The sequence below is a fragment of the Capsicum annuum genome, chromosome 7 (genome assembly GCF_002878395.1).
Source record: "Capsicum annuum cultivar UCD-10X-F1 chromosome 7, UCD10Xv1.1, whole genome shotgun sequence".
In the NCBI taxonomy this organism is placed as follows: Eukaryota; Viridiplantae; Streptophyta; class Magnoliopsida; order Solanales; family Solanaceae; genus Capsicum; species Capsicum annuum.
In genome coordinates this window covers 21,174,204-21,200,878 of record NC_061117.1, presented here as the reverse complement: position 1 = coordinate 21,200,878, position 26,675 = coordinate 21,174,204, and the positions used below count along the sequence as shown (strand labels likewise).

At 30.0% G+C, this 26,675-nt stretch overlaps 1 protein-coding gene and 1 pseudogene across 1 annotated transcript; both read right to left on the bottom strand.

Annotated features, from left to right (window-relative positions):
• Positions 1-3,912: 3,912 nt before the first annotated feature.
• LOC107876392 lies at positions 3,913-15,316 on the bottom strand (annotated as a pseudogene).
• Positions 15,317-17,049: 1,733 nt separating this feature from the next.
• LOC107877738 (12-oxophytodienoate reductase 3) lies at positions 17,050-22,461 on the bottom strand. Its single transcript, XM_016724446.2, has 5 exons — positions 22,027-22,461; positions 20,714-20,854; positions 19,366-19,496; positions 18,204-18,386; positions 17,050-18,011 (listed from the first exon to the last, which is right to left on the bottom strand). Exons 1-5 carry the CDS (start codon positions 22,107-22,109, stop codon positions 17,353-17,355), a joined length of 1,197 nt encoding a protein of 398 aa, XP_016579932.1. The 5' UTR covers positions 22,110-22,461; the 3' UTR covers positions 17,050-17,352.
• Positions 22,462-26,675: the final 4,214 nt, after the last annotated feature.

The following is a 26,675-nucleotide window of genomic DNA, read 5'->3' as shown; positions in this document are numbered from 1 at the left end:
TTAAAAAAAAAGATATTTTATATATAAGAAATGATAAAATTAGATTCACAACAATGAGTTAAATATATAAAAGTTCACAACAAACAAACAAACAACAACACAAGTTTCTGCAATTACAACGATCATGATGGATTACGATTCGGGCATGTAGTTCTTGTGTGGCCAGCGCACTTACATATGGAGCACTTGTTTCTTCTTGATGAAAATAATTCTCCAACTCCACCCCGGTTTGATAGTGCTGGGTCAATATATGGAGGAGGTATTAATCTCCCCATAAGCTCTTGTAGAACAACCCAAGATTCTTCAGGAGGCACTGGAGTAATATGCTCACTACATGTCATTTTATATTTTTCCGCCGAATAATATTGAGAGGAGTACTCGTAAACTTTAGGTCCATATTTATGACCGTATTGAGCTCGAAGTGCTGCCATAGCATGTGGACAAGGTATTTTGTCCAAGTCAAAAACTCTACATGTACAAGATCTTATTTGAAGATTGACCGTGGCACCATCACCATGATCGGTGATACGGAAATTATAATCTGCTAGTTTATGAGAGAATAACCTATTCCCTAAATTAATGTTCGTTGATATTTTTTTTTATTTCGAGAATAAATAGGGTTCTTTTTTCTAGGCACTTGAACTGCACACGCCTTTCATTCAAAAAATTGCTATACTTCTCGCTTATTTTTTCAAACATAGCCTTGATGGGAAATTCTCTTTCATCGTCCATAATGAATTCACCGATTCAGCTATGTTTGATGTCATAATATTGTACCTATAGAAAAGAATCATTTAGTACAATATCATACTAAACTTGTAAATCAAACAAGACATTAAATTCATAAGAATGTACCTATTTGCTGGATAGAATGCCCAGCTTCATCTCTCAAAACTGACATGTGTGAGAAATTCTGCTACCTTGGGATTCACATTCGCTATTTGATTGAAATGGTCTAAAAACTCCTCTCTACTATATGCTTTAGCTTCTCTATAAAAAGGGTGAAGACCCTTTCGTTGTGATAGTTGTTTCGAATGTTTTCTCCAAGATACCTGATGCAACAACCAAAGTAAGCTGAAGTGAAAAAAAGTTAACCCATCTTTGGAATACTTGGATGTCTATCTGATACAAAACACAACTCTTTGGTATCTTCGATACAGCGTTGCAGTTGTTCAAAAAAAATTCATAAAAGGCACCACATTCCTTGTCAGCTACACAAAAAGCGATAAGAAAGATGTGATTCTCCGCATCCTGCTCCACCGCCGCTAGCAAAACTCCATTATACCTGTTCCTCAAGAAGGTACCGTCGACGGTTATGCTTTTTTTCAAATGTTGAAAACCTTGAATCCAAGCACTATACGATACAAAAAAGTACTTGAACCTTCTATTTTCATCCAGATGTAATGACGTCTTACTTTTGAGATTTGTGGACTCAATCATGTAATGGTAAGCATCCAGTACTTCATACCCATGCTCGAGTGTCCCCCTAACTAGATCCTTGGCAATCCCCATTGTCATATATACCTTCCAATAACTGACCAAGATACCCAAATCCGTAAGGATTTGATTGGCCATAACCCTTGTTGATGGGCCTTTGCCATCGGGGAAACTACACCTGAAATATTCACCAAGGACCTTTGCCATGGAATGAGGATTTTGGCCTGAGATGTGCTCCGAACCACATGTGTGATGCTTTTCATGTTTATGAATAATGAATCTATCAGAACTTGCATACTTCACCGCTCTCAACCACCACTTGCAGTTCGAATTAGCACATTTGAAGCAAAAGACACTGCTTGAATTAATCACTTTCTTTATTATGAAATCTTTTTTCAAGCAAGAAATAAATGAAGTGTTAGATAGTTCATTCTTGTCCTTGAATGACATTCCAATAAAAAAGTCGGTCCCGTCATCTTGAAGATTTCCATATTGTGTCGATTAAGAAGAACTGCACATCGTATTGGTCGCATCAACGGGCTTAGGTGTTTGATCATCATCTAAAATATTCATGTCTAGATCATCCAACCTATCGTCAAAGAAGTCTTTTTTTCTTCTTCTTCTATGTTTTGGTTCTCATTCTCTCTCATCTTTTCAACCATGTATACCCTTAACACCAGCCTGGTTGAATCACTTAGATAAGCACGCAACTGAACCTGATCGGTTATCTTGAAAGGAAGTACCCTATGATTTTCAAAGGAGTTACGCATGTAGCTGATGGTGAGTTCTTCCGATTGACAATTCAGTTCACAAAAGCTGATGATTAAGTTCACAAAATCATCATATGAAACATCACTTTGGACTGTGATAGCTATCATCTCTAGTATTTCACCCTCCTTCTAATGCCATATAATGCCATACATATCAATTGCTCTTCTTGACCCATTGACCGTCACAATCCACCCCTATTGTTATTGATCCTTCCATTAGTGGTACCTAAATAAAGTCATTTGTTAAAAAAGGTTGATAGTGATTTTATAGTGCCATGAATGAATCCCAACAGATGTGTTATCTGTTGCAACAGGTAAGTGATCAGTCGTAACAGATTACTTATCTGTTGGGATTCATGTTATGCTCCTGAATATCTGTTGCAACAAATAAAGCGCCTGTTGGGATTCGTGTTACAGTACTAAATCACCTTTGAAGCTGATTCCAATAGAAGAGTGATATGTTGCAACAGATAATTAATCTATTGCGACAGATAACTTACCTATTGTAATAGGTTAGTAATCTATTGTAATAGATATTTACCTTGTTGCAACATATAACACATCTGTTGGAATCATGTTCAGGTTATGTTGCAACAGGTTACTAATCTGTTAAAACAGATATTTATCATGCCGCACGATAACTAATCTATTGTAAAAGATATATCAAATATTGCTACAGATGACCCTTCTGTTTAAACATGAATCCAACATATCAATCTTTCGTTGAAATAGATTTCTCGTCTGTTACAACAAATGATTTATCTGTTTAAACAGATGGATCTTATGTTGGATTCATGATTCAGTTCTATCCATTGTTGGAAAACAACAACACAATAGCAGTTATCCAGATGACAAATTCAACTAAAAATTATAATTTGACTTACGAAGGTCTCCTATGAAGTAATACCAAAGTGGAAAGTGATGTTCGAAATAAAATTTGACCTAAGAAATTGGTCAAATAGCAACAGTAGCAGTAACAACAACAACAGCAAATGGTCAACAAGATGAAGATGATAATGAAGTATAATATGATAAATGAAGCAACAGCAATAATGAACAACAAAAATTGCTAAGAGAGAGAAAACAACCATGGGTGAGAAGAGAGAAAAAGGCATCTTTTTTCCTTCGTTTTCTGTTGTATAGGCTAATATTTGGATCAAAGTATAAATTTATAAACTTGTGGGTTATTTTCATCCCAACTTTTTTAATCCATAATAAAGTAATTGTTACCTCCACCTAATAATTAAGACTTGTGTCACCTATACCTCATTTTAAAACTCTTATGTCACCTACAACCCAAACCCCCTAGTATCATATAGTTATCGGTTTTAGAGCTTAGTTTAATTTGCTTTTATTTTAGGGAAAAGGGTCAAATTTACCCCTCTACTTAAGTTTAATAACTAAGTTTACCCTCCTTCATGCTATCAGGTCATATTTGCCCTTGCCGTTAGCAAAGTATTCGCCTGTGCCTTTTAATTTAACATAATAATCCAAATTACAATAAAATATCAATTTTTAAATATAAAACTCATTTCCTATCATAAGGTTCCAATTCAACGTGCATATGGAAGCTATTTCAATGTTCTGTATCGGATTGTGCCATGCTTAGCCCATTGATCTGAATCTTTCAGATCAAGTGGAACCAATTTTTAAATATAAAACCCATTTCCTATCGTGAGGTTCCAATTCAACATGCACATGGAAGCTATTTCAATGTTCTGTATCGGATTGTACCATTCTTAGCCCATTAATTTGAATCCTTCAGATCAAGTGGAATAGACAGGTCATAATCTTGAGCAGTAAGACAATTAAGTAATTTACTGAAGGCACCACCACTCATCTTTCGGCCACCCACCGGGGAATAGTGTTTGTTTGAAATTTGAGGTAATGGATATATAGATATGGTAGTTGTGCAGCAGGCTGACTGCCACCCACTATGACCTTATTTATAGCATGGTTTTGGAGTCCCTGTATAAGAGTAAACTGGCACTGGCATGGAAGACTCATCAAAATTGATTTGGTTTAACCGCAAATTATCTTTCCATGATGTGAGTTGTGTATCAATTTCCTTATCACTATCCATCTCAAGCAGATTTTCCTAATCATCTGATGTTGTAGCAATAACCTACATATTTAAACTTTTCGCATCATTTTTGCCCACTCTTGGAATCTTGGCTTGCTTATTGTGTCTGCTCTCTTTTGGTCGTCTGACCATTTTAGAAACCTTTACTTCAGAAGTATCTGTGTCTTTCAAGTATCCAGTTGCGGGATCTTTCATTGAACCGTGAGCAGCTTCAGCTATGGTTCTATGTATTTTCAATTGGTTATAATTTGTTGTCATTTGTAGAGATGTCCTGCAATCGAAGAGCAGCAATGGCGTCGTCTCTTTCTTGAACCAAAGGATTACGATCAGCAATGGCATCGTCTCTTTCTCTCCTCTATGGGTTTTATCTTTAAAAATTGATAATATATTATAATTTGGGTTCATTCCGTTTAATTAAAGGGCACAAATGAATACTTTTCTAACGGCAAGGGCAAATATGATCTGATAGTATAATGGAGGGTAAACTTAGCTATTAAACTTAGCTATTAAACTTAAGTAGAAGGGTAAATTTGACCCTTTTCCCCTTATTTTATGCATTAGTTTTGTTTAGATGTGAATTCAGGATTTAATTATATTTTTCATTAAAATTATTAGTAATTTTTAAAGTTATAAATTTGTCTACTATTTATTGCAATTTTATTAATTTTTTTATAAGTAAATTTATATTTTGCCCATGAGTTTAGATGAATCTTGTAACGGCGGCTCCATCTTGATGGTTGTAAAGTGGCTTGCCCTAATTCCCTTCGTTATTATATTTGAATTTTTTTTATTCCTTTTTACATGAAGGAAGTGCAAAACATTATAATAGTTGTTTTTACTTCCTTTTAAAAAAAAAATAAAGAATTTTGATGAATCTATTTGATATTTGACTAATCCTTTCTAAACGAAAGAGTTTTGGATTTATAATTAAGGTTACTTTACAACATTTAAGTTGCAACCCTTAAGGCAATCTTGATTAAAAGAAAACTATTGACTCCAATTTTTAATGTTCTATTTTATATTAGTAAATTGCTCATATTATCATTCAATGTTTGCATTGTTACCTTCTTTTTTCTTCTTCTTTTTGTTCATTCTATCATTTAGGGGTGGTTTGGTACAAAGAAAAGTTATCCATATATTAATAATACTGAAATTAGCAATGCAGAAATTAGTAATGTAGGGATTATTTTTTATCAAGCGTTTGGTTCATTATATTAAAAACTAGATATATCATGTATTGTAGTTTAAGATTATACAAAATTTTCTTTATAATTATACCCTTAAATTTTTATAGAATTTTATACTTTATTTAACTAGTCAAACTACTCACTCTGCGCGATCTTATAGAAAAGCTAAAATATGAATAATAATTCTCACTCCGATTAGTTGATCATTTATTTTTTAAAAAAAAAATTGAGTCTATTTGATCAAGAAAAATTTAAAACAATAAATAATTGTCATATTATACAGAAATAATTTTTAAAAAATGTAAAACACATTATGTAAGAACATCACAGACGGTTGATAATATAGTTTTAGATTTTAAAATTGTATATTTATTTGACAATAATCTTTTGTATTTAAATTAATCCGTCTGTAAATTGAAAATTACAAAATAGCATGAATGTAGTTCACATTCGAACCTATCAACCAACATAAGGGACGAAATGATATTTAAGCACTTGATTCGCATACACAAAGTAAAAAGAGGATGGCAAATTAAATGTAATATAACAACCAAATTTGTAGTGATTAGATTTAAAATGGAACTAAAAGGAAAGTTTAATAAAAAGAATTGAGGGATAGCTAAGTCATTTAATTCTCTTATTCATGTATTATTAAGCCATGGATAAGTAATCTCATGGTTTCTTGGGGGTTTGGACCACAGGTGACAAAAGAATTTTAAAATGAAGTGTGGGTGACACAAGTCTTAATAATTGAGTGGAGGTGACAATTACTTTATTAAGAATTAAGAAAGTAAGAAAAGTTTGAAAATAACTCACTAGTTTTTTAATTTATACTTTTATCCAATATAAAATCAAATATAACTAGAAATGGAGGGAAAAAAAGGGCGCGTTTCTCTCTCTTCTCATTTATTGGAGTTTTCTCTCTCTTCATAATTTTTGTTGTTCATTATTGTTGTTGCTTTATTCATCATCATCTTCTTCTTCATTATCATTATCTTGTTCTTCATTATCATCTCTTCTTGTTCATCATCATCATCTTGTTGTTGTTGAACATTATTGTTACCGCTACTATTGCTACTTGATCAAAAATTTTTAGGTCAAATTTTATTCATATACCACTTGGAAATTACTTATAGGTGATTTTAGTAAGTAAAATTATAATTTTTAATTGAATTTCTCATCTGGGTGTATCTGCTACTGCTGTTTTTTCAACAGTAGATAAAACATGTAACGTGAATCCAACAGATGAGTAATCTGTTGCATAGATGAGTAATCTGTTACAACATATTGACTAATCTATTGCAACATATTAACTAATTTGTTGCAATATATGAGTAATCTGTTACAACATATATGACTAATCTGTTGCAACGGATTACTCATCTGTTGGATTTGTATTATAGTGTTGTAACATGAATCCAATATATGGGTCATTTGTTGCAACAGATTATTCATATGTTGCAATAGATTACTCACTTATTGTAATAAATGACTCATATATTGAATTCATATTGCAGGTTCTATCCATTGTAGCAGTAACAAATATACCAAATAAAAAATTCAACAAAAATCATAATTATACTTACAAAATCACCTATGAAATAATGTCCAAGTGATATACGAACAAAATTTGAACTAAAAAAATTCCAAAAATTTCAACAAGGGCACAACGAATAAATGAAACACATGAAAAATTTTATGACACAGGTAAAGAAGATAAAAATAGTGTATCATACATCAAATACAAAAGGATCGAGGGGATAAACGTTTGAGTTCTCCTAAAAACATTTAAGTTCCCTAGTATTTTAATTGCTTTCTAATGGATAACCCATCTATTATAACAGATTTTTTATTTGTTTGATAATTTTCAACAGATGAATCATCTGTTGCAACATGTTAGTCATCTGTTGATTCAAATTAAGCAATTATTAGTAATAAATAAATTGATTTAGTTAAAATTAAAGACAAGTCTTTAAGACAATGGGACAAACATTTGAGTTCCCTAGTATTTTAATTATTTTCCAACAAATCACCTATTTGTTGCAACAAGTTAGTCATCTGTTGCAATTAAAGCTTATAACAGGTTAGTCATTTGTTGATTCAAATTAAGCAATTTTAATAATAATTAAATTGATTTAACTAAAATTGAAGACAAGACCTTTGACAAGGGGAAAAACGTTTGAGTTCTCCTAAAAAACATTTGAGCTTTAGTATTTTAAATTGCTTTTCAACACATATTTTGTCTATTTAGTAATTTCCAACAGATGAGTCATATGTTGCAACAACTTAGTCATCTGTTGCAACAGATGTTTATATCTGTTTGATAATTTTCAATAGATGAATTAGTTGTTGCAACAAGTGAATCATTTGTTGCAACAGATGTCTATATCTGTTTGGTCATTTTCAACAGATGTTTTTATTTGTTTGGTCATTTCCAACTGATTACTCATCTGTTGTAACATGTTAGTCGTCTATTGATTCACATTAAGTCATGATTAGTAATAAATAAATTGATTACTAAAATAAAATATAAATTAATAAGTTTAATTATAGTTTCAATTAATCTCATGGTAATTACACGATCAACTAAGTATGTTCGTCTTGAGTAGAGTGATCAATTGATCAATTTTATTTGAAATGATTCAAACTAAGTCATCATTAGAAATAGCTATATTGATTTAACTAAAACTAAAGATGAATTAGTAAGTTCAATTACGATTTCAATTAATTTCATAGTAATTACATGATCAATTAAGTGTTTCGTACTGAGTAGAATGATTAATTGACAAATTTTATGTGAAATAATTCAAATTAAACCATTATTAGAAATAAATACATTGATTTAACTAAAATTAAAGATGAATTAGTAAGTTCAATTACGATTTCAATTAATCTCATTAATTAAATGATCAATTAAGTGTTTCATCCTTAGTAGAATAATTAATTGACCAATATTATTTTAAATGATTCACATTAAGCCTATGTTGATTTAACTAAAATTAAACATGAATTAATGAGTTCACTTACAATTTCAATTAATCTCATCGTAATTACCTGATTAACTAAGTGTATTCGTCCCGAGTAGAGTGACCAGTCGACCAATTTTATTTGAAATAATTCAAATTAAGATATTATTAGTAATAACTAAATTGATTTAACTAAAATTAAAGATAAACTTACAATTTCAATTAATCTCATAGTAATTAAATTATCAACTAAGTGTATTCGTCATGATTAGAGTGATCAATTGACCAATTTTATTTGAAATGAATCAAATTGAGCCGTTATTCATAATAATTAAATTGATATAACTAAAATTAAAGATGAATTGATAAGTTCAATTACAATTTCAATTAATCTCATAGTAATTACATGATCAACTATGTGTATTCGTCTCGAGGAGAGTGATCAATCGACCTATTTTATTTCAAATGATTCAAATTAAGTCATTATTAGTAATAAATAAATTGATTTTGACTAAATTAAAGATGAATTGATAAGTCCACTTAGAATTTCAATTAATGTATTTTTCCTTAATAGAATGATCAATTGATAAAAATTTTATTTAAAATGATTCAAATTAAGCAATTATTAGTAATAACTAAATTGATTTAACTAAAATTAAAGACAATACCTTAGACAAGGGGACAAACATTTGAGTTCTCTTAAAAACATCTAAGCTTTAGTATTTTAAATTATTTTCCAGCATATATCCTATATGTTTGATAATTTTCAATAGATGAGTCATCTGTTGCAACAACTTAGTCATCTATTGCAACAGATGTCTATATTTGTTTGATAATTTTCAATAGACGAATCATTTATTGCAACAGATTAGTCATCTGTTGCAACATATGTCTATATTTTTTTGGTCATTTCTAACAGATGTCTTTATCTGTTTGGTCATTTCCAATAGATGTCTTTATCTGTTTAGTCATTTTCAACAGATTGCTCATCTTTTACAACATGTTAGTCATCTATTGATTCATATTAAGCCATTGTATTAGTAATAACTAAATTTATTTAACTAAAATTAAATATGAATTAATAAGTTTAATTACAGTTTCAATTAATCTCATGGTAATTACACTATCAACTAAGTGTGTTCGTCCTGAGTAGAGTAATCAATTGACCAATTTTATTTGAAATGATTGAAATCAAACCATAATTAGAAATAACTATATTTATTTAACTAAAATTAAAGATGAATTAGTAAGTTGACTTACAATTTCAATTAATTTTATAGTAATTACATGATCAACTAAGTGTTTCGTCTTAAGTAAAATGATTAATTGACCAATTTTATTTGAAATAATTAAAATCAAGCAATTATAAGTAATAATTAAATTAATTTAACTAAAATTAAATATGAATTGATAATTTTAATTACGATTTCAATTAATATCATAGTAATTACATGATCATCAAAGTGTATTCATCTTGAGTAAAGTGTTAATAGACCAATTTTATTTGAAATGATTCAAATTAAGATATTATTAGTAATAATTACATTACTATAACTAAAATTAAAGATGAATTGACAAGTTCAATTACGATTTCAATTATTCTTATATTAATTACACGATCATCTTAGTGTGTTCGTTCAGAGTAGAGTGATCAATTGACTAATTTTATTTGAAATGATTCAAATTAATTCATTATTAGTAATGGCCAAATTGATTTAATAATTACAATTTTAATTAATCTCATAGTAATTACATGATCATTTAAGTGTATAACCTATTGCAACAGATGAGTCATTTGTTGAAAATTATCAAACAGATATACACATATGTTGCAATAGATTAGTCATCTATTGTCACAAATTTCTTTATCTGTTGGTAATTTTCAACAGATGACCAATCTGTTGCAACATATGACTTTATCTGTTTGTTATTTCCAACACATTACTAATCTGTTGCAATAGGTGACTAATCTGTTGCAACAGATGTCTTTATCTGTTTGGTCATTTTCAACATACTACTCATCTTTTGCAACATCTTAGTCATCTATTGATTCATATTAAGTCATTATATTAGTAATAACTAAATTGATTTAACTAGTATTAATAAGTTCATTACTGTTTCAATTAATCTCATGGTAATTACACGAGCAACTAAGTGTGTTCGTCCTGAGTAAAGTGATCAATTGACCAATTTTATTTGAAATGATTCAAACCAAGACATAATTAGAAATAACTATATTAATTTAACTAAAATTAAAGATGAATTAATAAGTTCACTTACAATTTCAATTAATTTTGAAGTAATTACATGATCAACTTAGTGTTTCGTCTTAAGTAGAATGATCAATTGACCAATCTGATTTGAAATAATTAAAATTAATTAATTATTAGTAATTATTAAATTGATTTAACTAAAATTAAAGATGAATTGATAATTTAATTACGATTTCAATTAATCAAATAGTAATTACATGATCATCTAAGTGTATTCGTCTTGAGTAAAGTGTTAATTGACCAATTTTATTTGTAATGATTCAAATTAAGACATTATTAGTAATAACAACATTGATTTAACTAAAATTAAAGATGAATTGATAAGTTCAATTATGATTTCAATTAACACGTTGCAATAGATGAGTAATCTATTGGAAAAGACCAAACAATTAAAGACATTTGTTGATTTAATCTGTTGCAACAAATGACTAACCTGTTGCAATAGCTAACTCATCTATTGAAAATTATCCAAAAAATATAGATATCTGTTGCAACAAATGACTAAATTGTTGCAACATATAACTCATCTATTGGAAATTATTAAATAGACAATATATATGTGAACTCAGAACCAAAATGAGCCAAAGAATTTAAAAAGTGACCAAAATAGGTCACCTATTTAAAAAGTTACCAAAATAGGCTAAACGTAATAATTTATTACGTTTTCTATTTTTTCTTAACGGTCAACTAACGGAGTTGACTTTTACAAAAACGTAAGAATTTCTTACGTTTTACATTTTTTTTGTAAAACGTAAGAAATTCTTACGTTTTATAAAAAAAATATATAACGTAAGAATTCCATACATTTTACACGATGACCGAGGAAAAAATGCAGTGAATTATCAAATCAATTAAAAGGATACTAAAAAACGAGTTGTTCAACATAACAAAAAGTTACGTTCTTAACTTTTTTATAGCAGTGGTCCCCCACTCACAATTCCTTTTTCCACAAATGTCCCATTGCTTCTACTTTTTCCTCTTTTTACATATGATAATTATGAATTTTTTTATTAGTTAAATTTATTTATATTTTACATGTAGTTCAAATAATTTATTTTTTCCTCTATGTAATAAATTTTTACGTTTTACATAAAAAATTTAAAAAATAGAAGTATCAATTACCTCATTAACTTAGCAATTTTCTTATATTTATTCTATATCAAAATATAATCATTTCTATCCTTAGTTATTCGATTTCTCTCTAAAAAAAATTATACTTTTGAGTTTCCTCTACTCCAAAATAGTTAAATGTTGAATTATCATTGATCAAATATGCTGCTATATACAAGAATTATATTTTTTTGGTGTGTTAGAAATATGAAATTAATTTTTTCGGATAGTGATTCATCGTAGTTTTCGATTAGTGTTTCGATTAGGATATTGAGGAGACTCACATGCACAAATACGCTTCATATTATAATTAATGGTGTAAAAAATCACAATTTAATTTAGGAACACTCCTAAATTAATATAAGAAAATATATTTTTTCAAGAACACTCCAACAAAAATATAATTCTTGTATATAGTAGCATATTTGATCGACGATAATTCAACATTTCACTATTTTGGAGTAGAGGAAAACTCAAAAGTATAATTTTTTTAAAGAGAAATCGGATAATTAAGGATAGAAGTCATTATTTTTTTTTATACAGAATAAATATAAGAAAATTGTTAAGTTAATGAGGTAATTGATACTTCTTTTTTAAAATTTTTTTTATGTAAAACGTAAAAATTTATTAGAAAAAATAAATTCTTTGAACTACATGTAAAATATAAATAAATTTAACTAATAAAAAAATTCATAATTATCATATGTAAAAAGAGGAAAAAGTAAAAGTGGTGGGACATTTGTGAAAAAAGGAATTGTGGGTAGGAGACCACTGCTATAAAAAGGTTAGGAACGTAACTTTTTGTTACGTTGAACAACTCTTTTTTTTAGTGCCTTTTTAATTGATTTGACAATTCATTGTATTTTTTCCTCGATTATCGTGTAAAATGTAAGAAATTCGTACGTTTTACAAAAAAAATATAAAACGTAAGAAATTCTTCTGTTTTAGTAAAAGTCAACTCCGTTAGTTGACCGTTAAGAAAAAAGTAGAAAACGTAATAAATTATTATGTTTAGCCTATTTTGGTAACTTTTTAAATAGGTGGCCTATTTTGGTCACTTTTTCAATTCCGTGGCTCATTTTGGTTCCAAGTTCGATATATGTTGAAAAATAATTTAAAATACTAAAGCTCAAATGTTTTTAGGAGAACTCAAACATTTATCCCCTTGTCTAAGGTCTTGTATTAAAGACTTGTCTTCAATTTTAATTAAATTAATTTAGTTATTATTAATAATTGCTTAAGTTGAATAAACAAATGACTAACATGTTATAAACATCTATTGCAATAGATGACTAACTTGTTGCAACAAATAGATAATCTATTGGAAAATAATTAAAATACTAGGAAACTCAAATATTTTTAGGAGAACACAAATGTTTGTCCCTTTGTCGTGCAGACGTCTTTAATTTTAGCTAAATCAATTTAGTTATTACTAATAATTGCTTAATTTGAATCAACAGATGACTAGCATGTTGCATCAGATGATTCATCTGTTGGAAATTATCAAACAGATAGAAAATCTGTTGTAACAGATAGGTCAATTATTAGAAAGCAATTAAAATATTAGAGAACTTAAACGTTTTTAGGAGAACTCAAATGTTTGTCCCCTTGATCCTTTTGCATTTGATGTATGGTATATTATTTTGGTCTTTTTTTACTTGTTTCATGAAATTTTTCATGTGTTTTACTTATTCGTTGTGCCCCTGTTGAAAATTTTTAAAAATATTTTAGGTCAAATTTTATTCGTATATCACTTGGACATTACTTCATAGCTTATTTTGTAAGTAAAATTATAATTTTTGTTGAATTTCTTATTTGGTGTATCTGCTACTGCTATAATGAATAGAACCTGCAACATGAATCTAACATATGAGTCATCTATTGCAACAAGTGAGTAATTTGTTGCAATATATGACTAATCTGTTGCAACAGATGACCCATATATTGGATTCATATTACAACACTATAAAACGAATCCAACAGATGAGTAATCTGTTGCAACAGATTAGTCATATATGTTGCAACAGATTACTCATTTGTTGTAACAAATTAGTCATATATGTTGCAACAGATTGCTCATTTATTGCAACAAATTAGTCATATATGTTGCAACAGATTAGTCATATATGTTGCAGCAGATTATTAATCTGCGCAACATATTAGTAATATATGTTGCAACAGATTACTAATCTGTGCAAGAGATTAGTCATATATGTTGCAACAAATACTCATATGTTGGATTTACGTTACATGTTTTATCCATTATTAAAAAAACAGCAGCAGTAGATACATCCAGATGAGAAATTCAACTAAAAAATAACAAATATTAAAAAAATAACAAAAAACATAAAAAAGTAACAAACACCAACAAATCAAGTTCCTCATTTTCGTCATAACTTAAAAGCCCTAATTTTTTACATGTGAAAATTGAAAAGAAACGATGAAGAACTCGAAGTTGTTGTCGCCGGAGAATGTTGTCACGTCGACTGACGGTTGAAAGTAAAAAAGGAACGGGCAAGAACTCAAAATTATTTGTTGCCAGAGGTTGACGTTGCACAAGATTGAAGGGAGAAATTTGAAAAGTTGTTGGTTGGGAGAAGTTAGAGAGAGAAACTATCGAGAGAAAGAGAGAAGAGAGAGAGATTGATTTACAGAGGAAGGGAAGTTTTGTGGGTGTGGGTTAATTTGTATTTTTGAAAAGCTTAAAAAGTTTAGAAAATATTAATCAAGTCCACAATTAACCTAATCAAGTTTTTTATTATGTTTGACCCTTTAAATTAGTCAATGTCACCAATCCTTCATTCAAAACGTAAAAGACACCTTTCCTTCAATTTTCTCTGGTTTCTTAGGTATAAGATAATACACTCTATGGTGCATTAGCTATCCATGTATTAGGTGGGAGTAAATTTAAATTGAGCAACCAAACATTGTACTAGCAGTCTACCAAACGAGTCCTTAGTTGCGACATTTTTTAGGGGTTTTAGTATCACTCAGAGCATAAATAGGGGATAAAGGTGACACCCGCAAAAGCTTAAGGTGTATATGTGATTTTTGGAGATAAGTTTAGAGGGTAATTTATGTATTATTCTTAAGAGAAACAATGTACGACAAATTAATTAAGGGTGACAAAAAAGTTTCAAAACTAAAAAAGAGTGACACGGGTATTTAATATTGAGTAGAGGTGATAATTTTAAGATTAGTGTTAATGATATTAATTTTAAAACCATGAAGTTTTATTATTTACATTCCCTATTGTGGTGGAGTTCCTCTTATTCCTCCTACCGCTCCTCAGGTCCCTCAGAGTAACGTGACAAATGTGGAGTTTCGTTAATCTATCCATGTTATTGCTCAGATGGTCTCTAAAGATTCCTACACCATCACCATCACTCCTCCTCCACACCCTTTTTGTTGTTTTCGCTGTCGCCGCCGCCACTTCCTCTTCCTCCACTATCACTATCACTACCATTGCCACCTCGTCCAGATCCACCATCATTTTCTCACTCTATACAACTATCGCCTATTTTTATTCTTTCTCCTCCACCACCATCACAATCAACACCACAACAAATGTCATCTTCTTCACCATCACCATCACTCCTCCTCCACACCCTTTTTGTTGTTTTCGCTGTCGCCGCCGCCACTTCCTCTTCCTCCACTATCACTATCACTACCATTGTCACCTCGTCCAGATCCACCATCATTTTCTCACTCTATACAACTATCGCCTATTTTTATTCTTTCTCCTCCACCACCATCACAATCAACACCACAACAAATGTCATCTTCTTCTTTGGCATCACCACTAGAACCGCCACCTCCCCTTTTATCATAAATATCATTTTTTCGTAGGTCCTCCTCCAACCATATTTTTTTTCTAGAAATTAAGTAAATATCGAAGTTGTATGCAACAACAGTCGAAGTTGCTGCAACAACAGTCGAAGTTGCTACAACAACTTAGACAATTGCTGCAGCAAGTTCGATAGTTGCTACAACAACTATAATAATTGTTGTAACAGAACAACTAATAGTAGTTGTTGCACAAATTAATAGTAGTTGCTGCAGCAATTGCCATAATTGTTGTAGCAACTATGGTAGTTGCTGAATTTTCTGAATTATTTCTTCATTCATTTTTTTAAAAAAATCAAAAATTTTCTTTTCAAAGTTCTCATTTAAAAAAAAAAATAATCCATGAAGATTAAAAAAAAAAGAACAAAATGAAAAGAGAAAGAAAAAGAAGAGAGAAGACGGAGGAAGAGAAAAATCTAGAGAGAGAGAAAAATAAGAAGTAGAAGATGAGAAGAAAAAAATTTGGAGAGAGAAGGAAAGAAAAAAAAGATTGAAAAGATAAGAAAATGAGGGAAGTTCTAAAATTTGAAATTTGGAGTTGAAAAACTGTACTTTACACCCCAATTAACTTAATCAAAATTTAAGTAAAGCTTTGACCTTAGTTGGTCAAAGTTGTCATCATTTTTAATTTAAAGATATTTTTGTTACCTTCCACTAAATTTTTTCAACAATGTATCTATGTAGAAGAAGAAAAGGTAAAATGATATAACAACAATAACAAACTCACTGTAATCCAAGTGGGGTTTAGGGAGGGTAAAATGTACGCAATCCATACCGCTACTTCCGAAAAAGTAGAGAGGTTGTTTCCAATAGACAAAAAATGTACTTCCTTCATTCCAAAATAAATAAATTATTGAGTTATTTTTCAATGTCCAAAATAAATTAATTATTATTTTTCAAGATACATGTTGGAAATTTCTTCCAATTTATCCTTTCATTTAACGAGGTTTTTAAGTAATTCAATTTATCTAGGAGAGTAATTTAAGAACAATTAAAAGGATAATAGTGAAAAGTAACCTACACTTTATGTCTTAAAATATATTTTTCGAGTGTATTATACCCCAACAATTCAATTATTTTAGAATGGAGGAGTATTATTCTTTCAAGCCTCAAAAGACATTGAGCATCTCTTTCAGGGAAACAATATACCTAGTGTAGTTTCAAAAGTGCGGCCAACGGAGGGCTCGCAAATTTTACCACTATCTCATGGAGGTAGAGAGGGTGTTTCAGAAAGACCATCGGCTCAAGTGTAACAAATTCAAATAATTATTAAAGTACAGCGAAAAAACATGGCAACTGCGAAGGAAAACAATAAACAGACTATAAAAGTAACAAGGGATAAAAGAACTAAAGAAGATAAGAGCAATACTCCAATGCTTAACAAGAACGGTAATTTTACAGCATTCTCATCAGTGGTCAAACCTATTGTTTTAATAGTACAAATTTCTCTGAAAAATTCACCTTCATCGGCAGAAAGTCCTTAAGAACAAGAAAGCCGACTAAAAGGCTATTCCATAACGACTCTTATAGCCGACTTGAGGAAGCTTGGCTGGCACTTGGCTCTAAAAGAGCAAAACCTCACATTGATGCATATACAGCTTAAGAATACATTATTTACCAAGTAATAAAGTGCCCAACAAAATCAGGCTTCATAGTTCATACAAAATACTACTGCTCTTCTCATAGACGCGATAAAGGTACTTGGTTTCCATTTCCTTGAAAGAAAGGGTAATCTGTGTATCCCACAATTGGATCTTGAGTATAGAATGTCTTCCTATTATACTTAGTTAGAGGTGCATTAAGCTTGAATCGCATAACCAAATCAGGATTAGAGATGAAAAGACGGCCATATGACACAAGATCAGCATCACCTTGTGCCACAGCCTCAATTCCTAGCTCCCTAGTGTATCCACCACTGCAAATGAATGTCCCTTGATAGGTGTTTCTCAAAGTCCTCATCAAACGCGCCTCCTCCTCTTCGCTTCCAAGTCTTCCTGCTTCGGTTTGCCCATAGGCCACATATCTTGGCTGAGTTACATGAAGATAGGCCAGTTTGGATCCAAAATGGATTTGGATCTTGTTTAGTCTTTCGACAACTGCTAAGCCTAGGCTGAGTGGATTCGATTCCATGGCATCAAGATGATCTATTGCTGGTGACATCCTCACACCTACGCGATCAGCACCTATTGCTGTAACAACTGCTTGAACCACCTGCATCATGAATTTGCACCGGTTGGCTAGTGATCCACCATACTCATCTGTCCGGTCGTTGATCCCATCTTTCAAGAATTGGTCAATCAAGTAACCATGAGCTCCATGGATTTCAATACCATCAAAACCTGTAAATATATGAATTTCCAGGTGTTTAGACTTTATACTAATGCAGCAAAATGAACCAAAAAATAGGGAAAAGAAAGAACACGACGGTATGAGCTTGTATACTTGCATATGAAAAAAGAAGAAGATGTCACAGGATTCCAAAATGAAATGTCTGAGAGTACATGATTATCATACAGAATGAATGAGCTAACCTGCTTCAATAGCGTTTAATGCCGCCCTGCGATAATCTTCAACCACTTGTGAGATCTCATAGGTTCCTATTGCTCTTGGTTTTGGATAAATCCCATGAGTTCCATCAGGCATTAGTATTCTCCACCTCTTTGATATTGGCTTCTCAGTGGATGATATTGGTGCAGCTCCATCAGGTTGATACACTAATGAAGTGACAAACATGAGCTTAGTTAGATCACTCATCCAAAACCTATGTTATGCTCGAATTCTTAAAAATGTCGACGGGTGTTTACTTTTGGAGGATTCCAACTAGGTGCAACCACATTTTTGAAGAGTCCGAGTAACATAGTTTGAAATTATTAACTTCTTTGTATGAACTGTGAAAGAGAAGTGGAGAAAAAGAGAGAAATGAACATGCAGTATTGCATTCTCCTAATGAGGGAATAGTTACAAAAGTTGGTCTTAGGGAAAAAAAGGAACTTGATGGAAAAGCAGAATGAAATGAGGGAGGAAGCATGTGCTTTAGCAACAGGCTTTGCCTGCACCACCTCTGAAAGATTATTGGTGTCTGGGCTAGCTTGCATATACCTGACTATTTTACCGAGTACATATACCTCCCATCAATGCATCACGACAATATTTTTCTTTATTAAGGTGGTTTTTGGACTAGCTTGTTATACCTCGACTATTTCATGGAGTACCTTCGACCAACCACCAATGCATGTAGACAATATCTTTTCTATCGAGGTGGTGTCTAAACTAGCTTGCGCATACCTTTGATTATTTCATCAAGTATTTTGTGCCTCCTACCAATACATTTAGACAGTATTTTTCTTTATAACCATGATGTCCGAATCAGATTCACCTCTACTATTTCACTGAATAGACAGTCTTAATGCCATCAACCTCTCAGTGCTCTCACCAATGCATCTAGACAATATTTTTCTTTATAAAGTGACATTTGGACTAGCTTGCACACACTTGGATAATTTCACAGAGTATCTTCCAACTCCCGCCAATGCATCTAGACAATATCTTTTTAATAACAATTGTGGTGTCTGAACTAACTTGCACCCACTTCGACTGTTTGACCAAGTACTTTCTACTTCCCACAAGCGTCTAAACATACCATTGTGATGCCTATAAGACAATTTCTCTCATAGGGTCAAAGAGTATTATTACCTTCATGAGAAGCACGACCAACATGCCACAATTGACAAAATATAACAGATCCCTTTGCATGCACTACATCAACTATTTTCTTCCATGCCTCTACTTGCTCCTTTGTGAATATCCCTGGCACATGTGGAAACCTGAAATTCCACCATGTAATGTAATAACAAGTTAACAACAATAACACTATACTAGTTGTAGGTGCTAGTGCTTGACTAATATAATAGAAAGTAAAAGGACCTACGGCTTTGATTGTTATTACTTTTGCAGGAGCTATGACATCTTGCGACAACCACTGGAATATTACAGAATGATCTAAAGAGGGTCATAACTTATATTAGGCTATATGATCTTTGCTTGCGGCATCTCATTCGGTGTAAACAATTAGGATATGGAGAAGGAGAAGTGTACGCAGAGTTTGTTCTTACATATTTGTATTTGGTTTTTACATCTAACAAAACAATTACAAATTAAAATGAATATACATAATATTTAACCATGATTAAGTGTTAAAAAACGTACAAATAAAATATATTTACATTCCTTGGCTCAATGTAAACACCCAATACAAGTATGTTTTAACCGTTTAGAATGTATGTCAATCTCTTCTTTTGAGTTGAGAGTCTATCGAAAATAAATTTTCTACGCCCACAAGGACAGGGACAAAGGTGTGCATATATCTACTCTTCTTAGAGGCTACAGGCTACTTATGAAATTGAATTATATATAATTATTTAAAAAAAATAAAAATTACTCTATTCACATCAATTTATATAGCATATATTTTCCTTTTCAATCTAGCCACAAGAATATTATATTTGATTAAGGTACCTAGCCACAAAAGAATATTACACTTCCTCATCAAAGATAAATTAATTTTTAACTTTTCATTTTAATCGTGAGATAATTTATATTTACATAAATATTTATAACTTGTTATAAATCATCAATTTTAAAATAATTATCTTTATTAAATTCTACGTCTAATTAGATACGATCACATAATCAGGTGCGAATTCAAAGCTTTAAGTATGAATTTCTGAAAACTCAGTAATTACAATTTACAAATTTCATTATAATTCCATACATGTTTAGTTATAAATTTAATTATTATTATAAATTAATTTACAATTATTACAAAAATTTATAAACTTGGAATCATCACTAAGCCGACACTACCGGACAACAAAATTCCACTAATAAATTAATTAATAATTGTACACGCGTCAAGAATTTATTCGTATTTAATCTTTAAAACTTTCTAATATAGTGCAACGCGGGCCCCACGAGGAGAAATAATTGAACGTCATTTTACCGAAAATGACCCTAAAATATAATCAAAATTACAAAAACATACCCAGCAGAAGTGGGAGAAATCATCGTGCCTTCAGTGATGAGAAATCCACCATTCGTTGCTCTTTGTGCATAATACTTCCCCAAGGCTGCTTGTGGAATACTGTTTAGTGCTCTGCACCTTGTCATCGGAGCCAATACTATCCTGCCACGTATCAAATAACAATCGTAATTAATTTTTCAAATGGAAAAATAACGCAAACATGTACCTGCACTCATCAAATTTACATAAATCTCAACCCTTACAAAATAATTACAAAAATTTCAATTAATTATATATCTCGATAATTACAAAATTAAAAAAATATATCAAAAATTAATTATCTCTCTCGACAAACTTGAAATTGAAAAAAAAAATATCAAAAGCTAATTATGTAATCTTACAAAAGAAAAAATATATATCTTCATTAAATATATTGAAAATAAGAAGCGGAGCTACCATTTGCTGAAAGTTCATTTGAACCTCATTCGGCGAAAAATTATATGATATATGCATGGTTAGTTCATATGAATCACTTAGTGAATATGCTGGCTCCGCCACTGTCGAAAGCTAGTTATACTTTCAGTAATTATATAGAATGTCAAAAAAATTTTAAAATTAAACTCCAAACTATCAAAATTTTTGTTGTTTTTTCTTTTTTTATTTCCTCGCTAGTAGCTCGTGCCTCTTTGCTCCGTTCGAGAGTCCAATCCATAATCTTAAGTTTTGAAAGTGAATGTCGTTTTATCGTTCAAGCAAATCCTTCCGCAACAGTAAATACGAGCCCCTCTCAAGTGTAAAATAGTCACCAAAAACTCAACTTCCATGTTTTTTTTCCAGTCCCTCTCATTTCCCCAATAAGAAAAAACAGATTTTACATGTAAATTAGGAAAGAATTTACAAAAGGATTATCGATAAGATAAAATACCTAATTTGAGTTTGATCAGAAAAGAGATGCTAAAATTTTGCATTTAGAGTTTGAAATTTGTTATTATATGATCCAATAGACTATATGCACCTTTTTCGATATTGACTCCAAAAAGATTAGCAAAACTAGTAAAATTAAAAAAATTAAGATCTTATAATGGAAGTTGCCTTTTATTTTCAGATTTATGAAATATCCTTTTGGATTCTTGTTAAGAAAAGGTCAGAAAAATTTTAAGCTATTGTTTTGGAACTTTCCCATGTTATTATGTTAATAATAGTCTTTTTACTGTTTTTGAGATTTATCATATGATCCAAATATAAATACCTGAACTCTCGTGAATGTTCAGGTAACTAACCAATTGAGTTATTAAAATTTTTGATTCAAATAAAGCAAAAATAAAATAACAGACCTGTGAGAGAGATTGAATTTGCCCATGCTGTAAGGAGAGAAAAGGGGATTGCTTCCATCTTGAGCAGAAGATGTTTTAGCCATTGTTTTTGGAGGAACTGAAAAAGAGAGAGTGACTTTTTTATTTATTTATTTAGTTTCAAGAAATTTCTTTTTATAATAAATAGAAAGAGGTAAAATGCATGGAGGGAGAGAGAGGGGTGTTATAATGGTGAGAGATATTAATGGAGGAAGTGGAAGTCGTTTTCGTGGATAGATTTGAAAATTCAATAGATTATTGGGACACGATGTACACATGGGAATTCTTGTGTTTTTGCTTTGGATCTGATCGAGATCCGATCACAACCATCATGCAATAGCCTTTTTATTTATCTTGCGTGACTATAAGAAACAGTTTTCACACATTGATCAGTTACCTCCTGGTCGGAAAATTGAGGATATGCTATTATTGTTGAAACTCCCTTCGTTTCATATTAGTTGGTTCTATGAACTTGACATATCCATTAAGAAAATACTAATTAGAAAGTTTATTTTATTAAATTAATCTTATTAATTATACGTTAAAAATATAAATTTAAGTAAATATATTTTATTTAGTCATTTAATGTTAAGGATAGTATTAAAAAAACATAATAAAATTTTATTGATTTTATCAAAGAAATAATTAAATTTAAATAAATATTTTTAGAAAGAGAATCAACTAAAATAAAATGGAAGGAATAATAATTTTCACATGGGAAATACTGAAAATGAGTTTTAATTGTTGACTGACTAGATTTTTGTGACCAATTGGTCAATTTTCAATGGGTAGGAACCAGGAACGAAGGCTGTATTGTTTTGTTTTGGACATATAATCGTTTATTCTTATTGGAAAATGGTGGAAGGCTGTTTTCACATTATTCAATTATTTCAAATGGTATTTATACCCTTCACCCCACCCCCACCAAGAAAACTATTGGTGCATAAAAAACAAAAAAAATCAGAATAAATTCCCCTTCAACTCCCACCCCACCCCCCGCCCCCTCGCCTCCTCTACCCATCCACATGATGGGTCAGAAAAAAAAACAAAAGAAACATGTTATACCAGATGTGGAGTTCTGTGCTATATGTTACTCCTTCCGTACTAAATTATTTGTCATTATTTTTTTTTAATTCTTTTCAAAATAAATATCGTCTTTTTTTATTTGACAATATTTTAAAGGCACAATTATCCTTTTACTTTTATTGGGCCCACTTAATTATAAAAAAAATATTGACACATTTTTTTATAAAGGATAATTTGGTAAACTTTACCAAGCCTTCCCTTATTTCTTAAACTCCGTGCCCGGTCAAATAGCGACACATAAAATGGGACGGAGGGAGTATTTTTATACTGATTGTTTTAATGTGACCAGGAGATCACGGGGTCAACCCTTGAAAACAGTCTATGGCAGAAATGCAAGGTAAGGCAGCGTACGATACACCCTTGTGGTGGGGTCCTTCCTCGAACACCGTGCATAGCGGTAGCTTTAGTGCACCAGATTGTTCTTTTAAAATTTATATGACACAATAAAATTTAGATAATTAATTATATTTTTAATATATTTTAGATATTTTAATTTGTTAACTGTTGTAATTTAGAATACATTTTCAAATAATACATGTTATTCTTTTTGTTCAAACTTTTGTGGCATGAGATTTATAATATCTTTTTTTCTATTTCAATTTAAATGATATCGATATAATCTCGAGAGTCAACCAAATATTTTATATTTTTAAAATTTTTTAAGTTGTTAATTATTGTGATTAATATTTTTTTTACGTATTTTTTTTAAACTAGTCAAGTGTACATCCATTGCACGTGTGCTTCGTGTTAAGCCATCAATCAACATAAAACATATAAAAGAAAAATAATTTATTAAAAAAATAGCAATTAACTTTAAGAATCGAAGATAGGCGACTTTATGCATCCAGACATGCGTGAAGTGCTAGTATCTTGATCTTCTCCTATGACGTGAACTATCACAAAATAGATAATAATAAAAATAATATGATTAATCTTAAACCTTTGCATAAAAATACTTCAAAGTCTGACCGACTATTTGTCTACCACCTGTAAACTATACAACTAAATAATATAATAATCAATATATATAACGATATTATTAAATTCTAATCTTTACAAAAAATTCATCAAAGTCCGACTAAACGTTCATCTACCACCTGTATTAAGCAGAAAAAATTATAGATAGTAAAAAAATAAAAACTACAATAATTGATGTATTAGAACGATATTATTAAATCTAACCTTAACACAAAATTTCTGAAAGTCTGATCAAACAATCATTATCAACTATATAAACTTGAACATAATAGAAACTAAAACAAAATAATATGAGAATTGAGATATTAGAACAGTATGATATAAACGACACCTTCAGAGCTCATCGAAAAGTAGTTATAAAGAATATACCTGATGTTATTAGATTGTTGTAGGAGAAAACTCAATTTATAAAAACCCAAAAAAAATTCTCCAAAAAAAGATTACCTAAATATGAAAATTTTTAATTATTCTGTTGCGAAAAAAAGTAAAAAAAAAAAAATCAAATTATTTCTGGTAATATGTAATTGATTTTTGATTTTCAAGGTTTAGCATATATGGTAGTATTTACGATAATTTATTTTACGTGTAACAAATATTTTTTGAGTTTATTTTTTGGTAAAAAGTATGTTAGTTTTTATTTTACCAAAAATAATTTTTTTTTTGGTTAAAAGTATGTTAGTTTTTTATTTTAGGAAAAGTAACAGAACTTTACCTTTCACCTCTTACCACTTTTTAGAGTCCTTATTTATTAATTCTTCTAATACTTTTTTACCATATATTTTAAGACTCCTTAATTTATAAAATATATTTTCCTTTTATAATGTATTTTAGAACTCTTTAATTTTAAATATTATATGAATAATTAAATAATAAATTAAAGAAAATAATAAAAAGACAGTTTTGTCTATTATAGGGATTTTCTAATGAAGGGCAAAAAGTTTAAATCACTTTTCTAAGGATCTTCACACTTTTAATATATTATAGATATAGATTATCGATATAGATATAGATTATAGATTATAGATATATAACAGATTAATTATTTTTTTAGATATTTTAAAGTATTAACTATTGTAATTTATAATACCTTTTATATAATTTTAATTTCAAATAATATATGTTACTCTCCTTGTCCAAACTTATGTGGCATTGATCGTCAATTATATTGTTTTAAATAATTTAAGCTTTTAATTATTTTAATTTATAATATTTTTTCTTCTATTCTAATTTATGTGGCGCAGTGCTTAGATGACCATAATAATTAATTAGGGATAATGTAGTAAAACCACGATTGAAGCAGCAAAGCAGACATGTCTTAAATGACTTATAATTGATAATTAGAGGTGATATATCAAAATTACTATAAGAAATACTTGTAAAAGAAATTTAAGTGGGTCTCATATAAGACGTCAAGTTAATTTAAAATATCAAAAGTTAATTAACATTTTATGTCTGTTTTACCTTTTTAATAAATATTATTAATTTTTTAATAAAATTACTTATAATAATTAATTAGGAGTGATATAGTAAAATCACGGTTGAAGAAGTCAAAGCAGACATGTCAAATATTTATTTTTATTTTATTTTATTAAATATTATTAATTTTTTAATACGTAAATGACTTATAATAATTATTTAGGGTAATATAGTAATTCGGTTGGAAGCAGGCACATCGACGAAGAGGTACCTTCTTCTTTACACTTAGGGGTCGTTTGGTAAAGTGTATTGAAAAAAATAGTGCATGCTTTAGTTAATATGTATTATAAGTACCTTGTTTGGTATAATTTTTAGCCTACGTATGACTAATGCAAGCATTAGTTATAAATTATTATGTATCGAGGTGTGTATTAATATTACACACTATTTTCCATGTATTAATAATACAAAAACTCTAAACACATACATTAACTTGTTAAATGACAAATTTATCCCTCATTTTCGACCATTTTGTGCTCTGATTAGCTGCTACCTCCATTTTTTGCTCTGTTCTATCGCTGCTGCTGATTTGTAGTTGTGTTGCTGGTACCTCCATGTAGATCTTCGGCTCCCATATGAACCACGGGCATGTTCATAAAATTGATCGTATGAACCCATAATAAGTCGTGCAAAAGAAATAAATGAGATAATGCTACGCAATTCAACTATAAAAGAGATCCAATTGATTATAATCCCAAAAGCCATGGGTGTGTTCTCAGATTTTCCGACAGTAGCTGATGCTATTACTATTCTTGAAAAAGAAGGTACAAAGAAGGGTATTTTGATAAACAAATATCTTTTTATAAAAAAAATATGTAAATATATATTCTTTTTAACACATTAAATCAAACATTCTATATGAAATGATGTTTTGTATAATTAATACAAGCACTACAAATACTTGTGTTAATAATACAGGCATTACTAATACATCTTAATTTAGTATTATTCTTGTACACTCCACCAAACGACCCCTTATTAATAGTAGTAACTAGTACCATGAGCCATGTGCTAAGCTCGGACCCAAACTCAAGATACGAAGATAGAAATTTTAATTTAAAATATAATTTATTATATACTTTTTATTTTAT

Bases quoted from the DNA above. Each gene is read 5' to 3' on its own strand.
- LOC107877738 (XM_016724446.2), bottom strand. From the start codon at position 22,109: ATGGCTAAAACATCTTCTGCTCAAGATGGAAGCAATCCCCTTTTCTCT. The intron at 18,387-19,365 runs GTAATAATACTC...TCACTTCATTAG, and splicing joins TGGTCGTGCTTCTCATGAAG to TGTATCAACCTGATGGAGCT. The intron at 18,012-18,203 runs GTTAGCTCATTC...ATATATTTACAG, and splicing joins ATTAAACGCTATTGAAGCAG to GTTTTGATGGTATTGAAATC.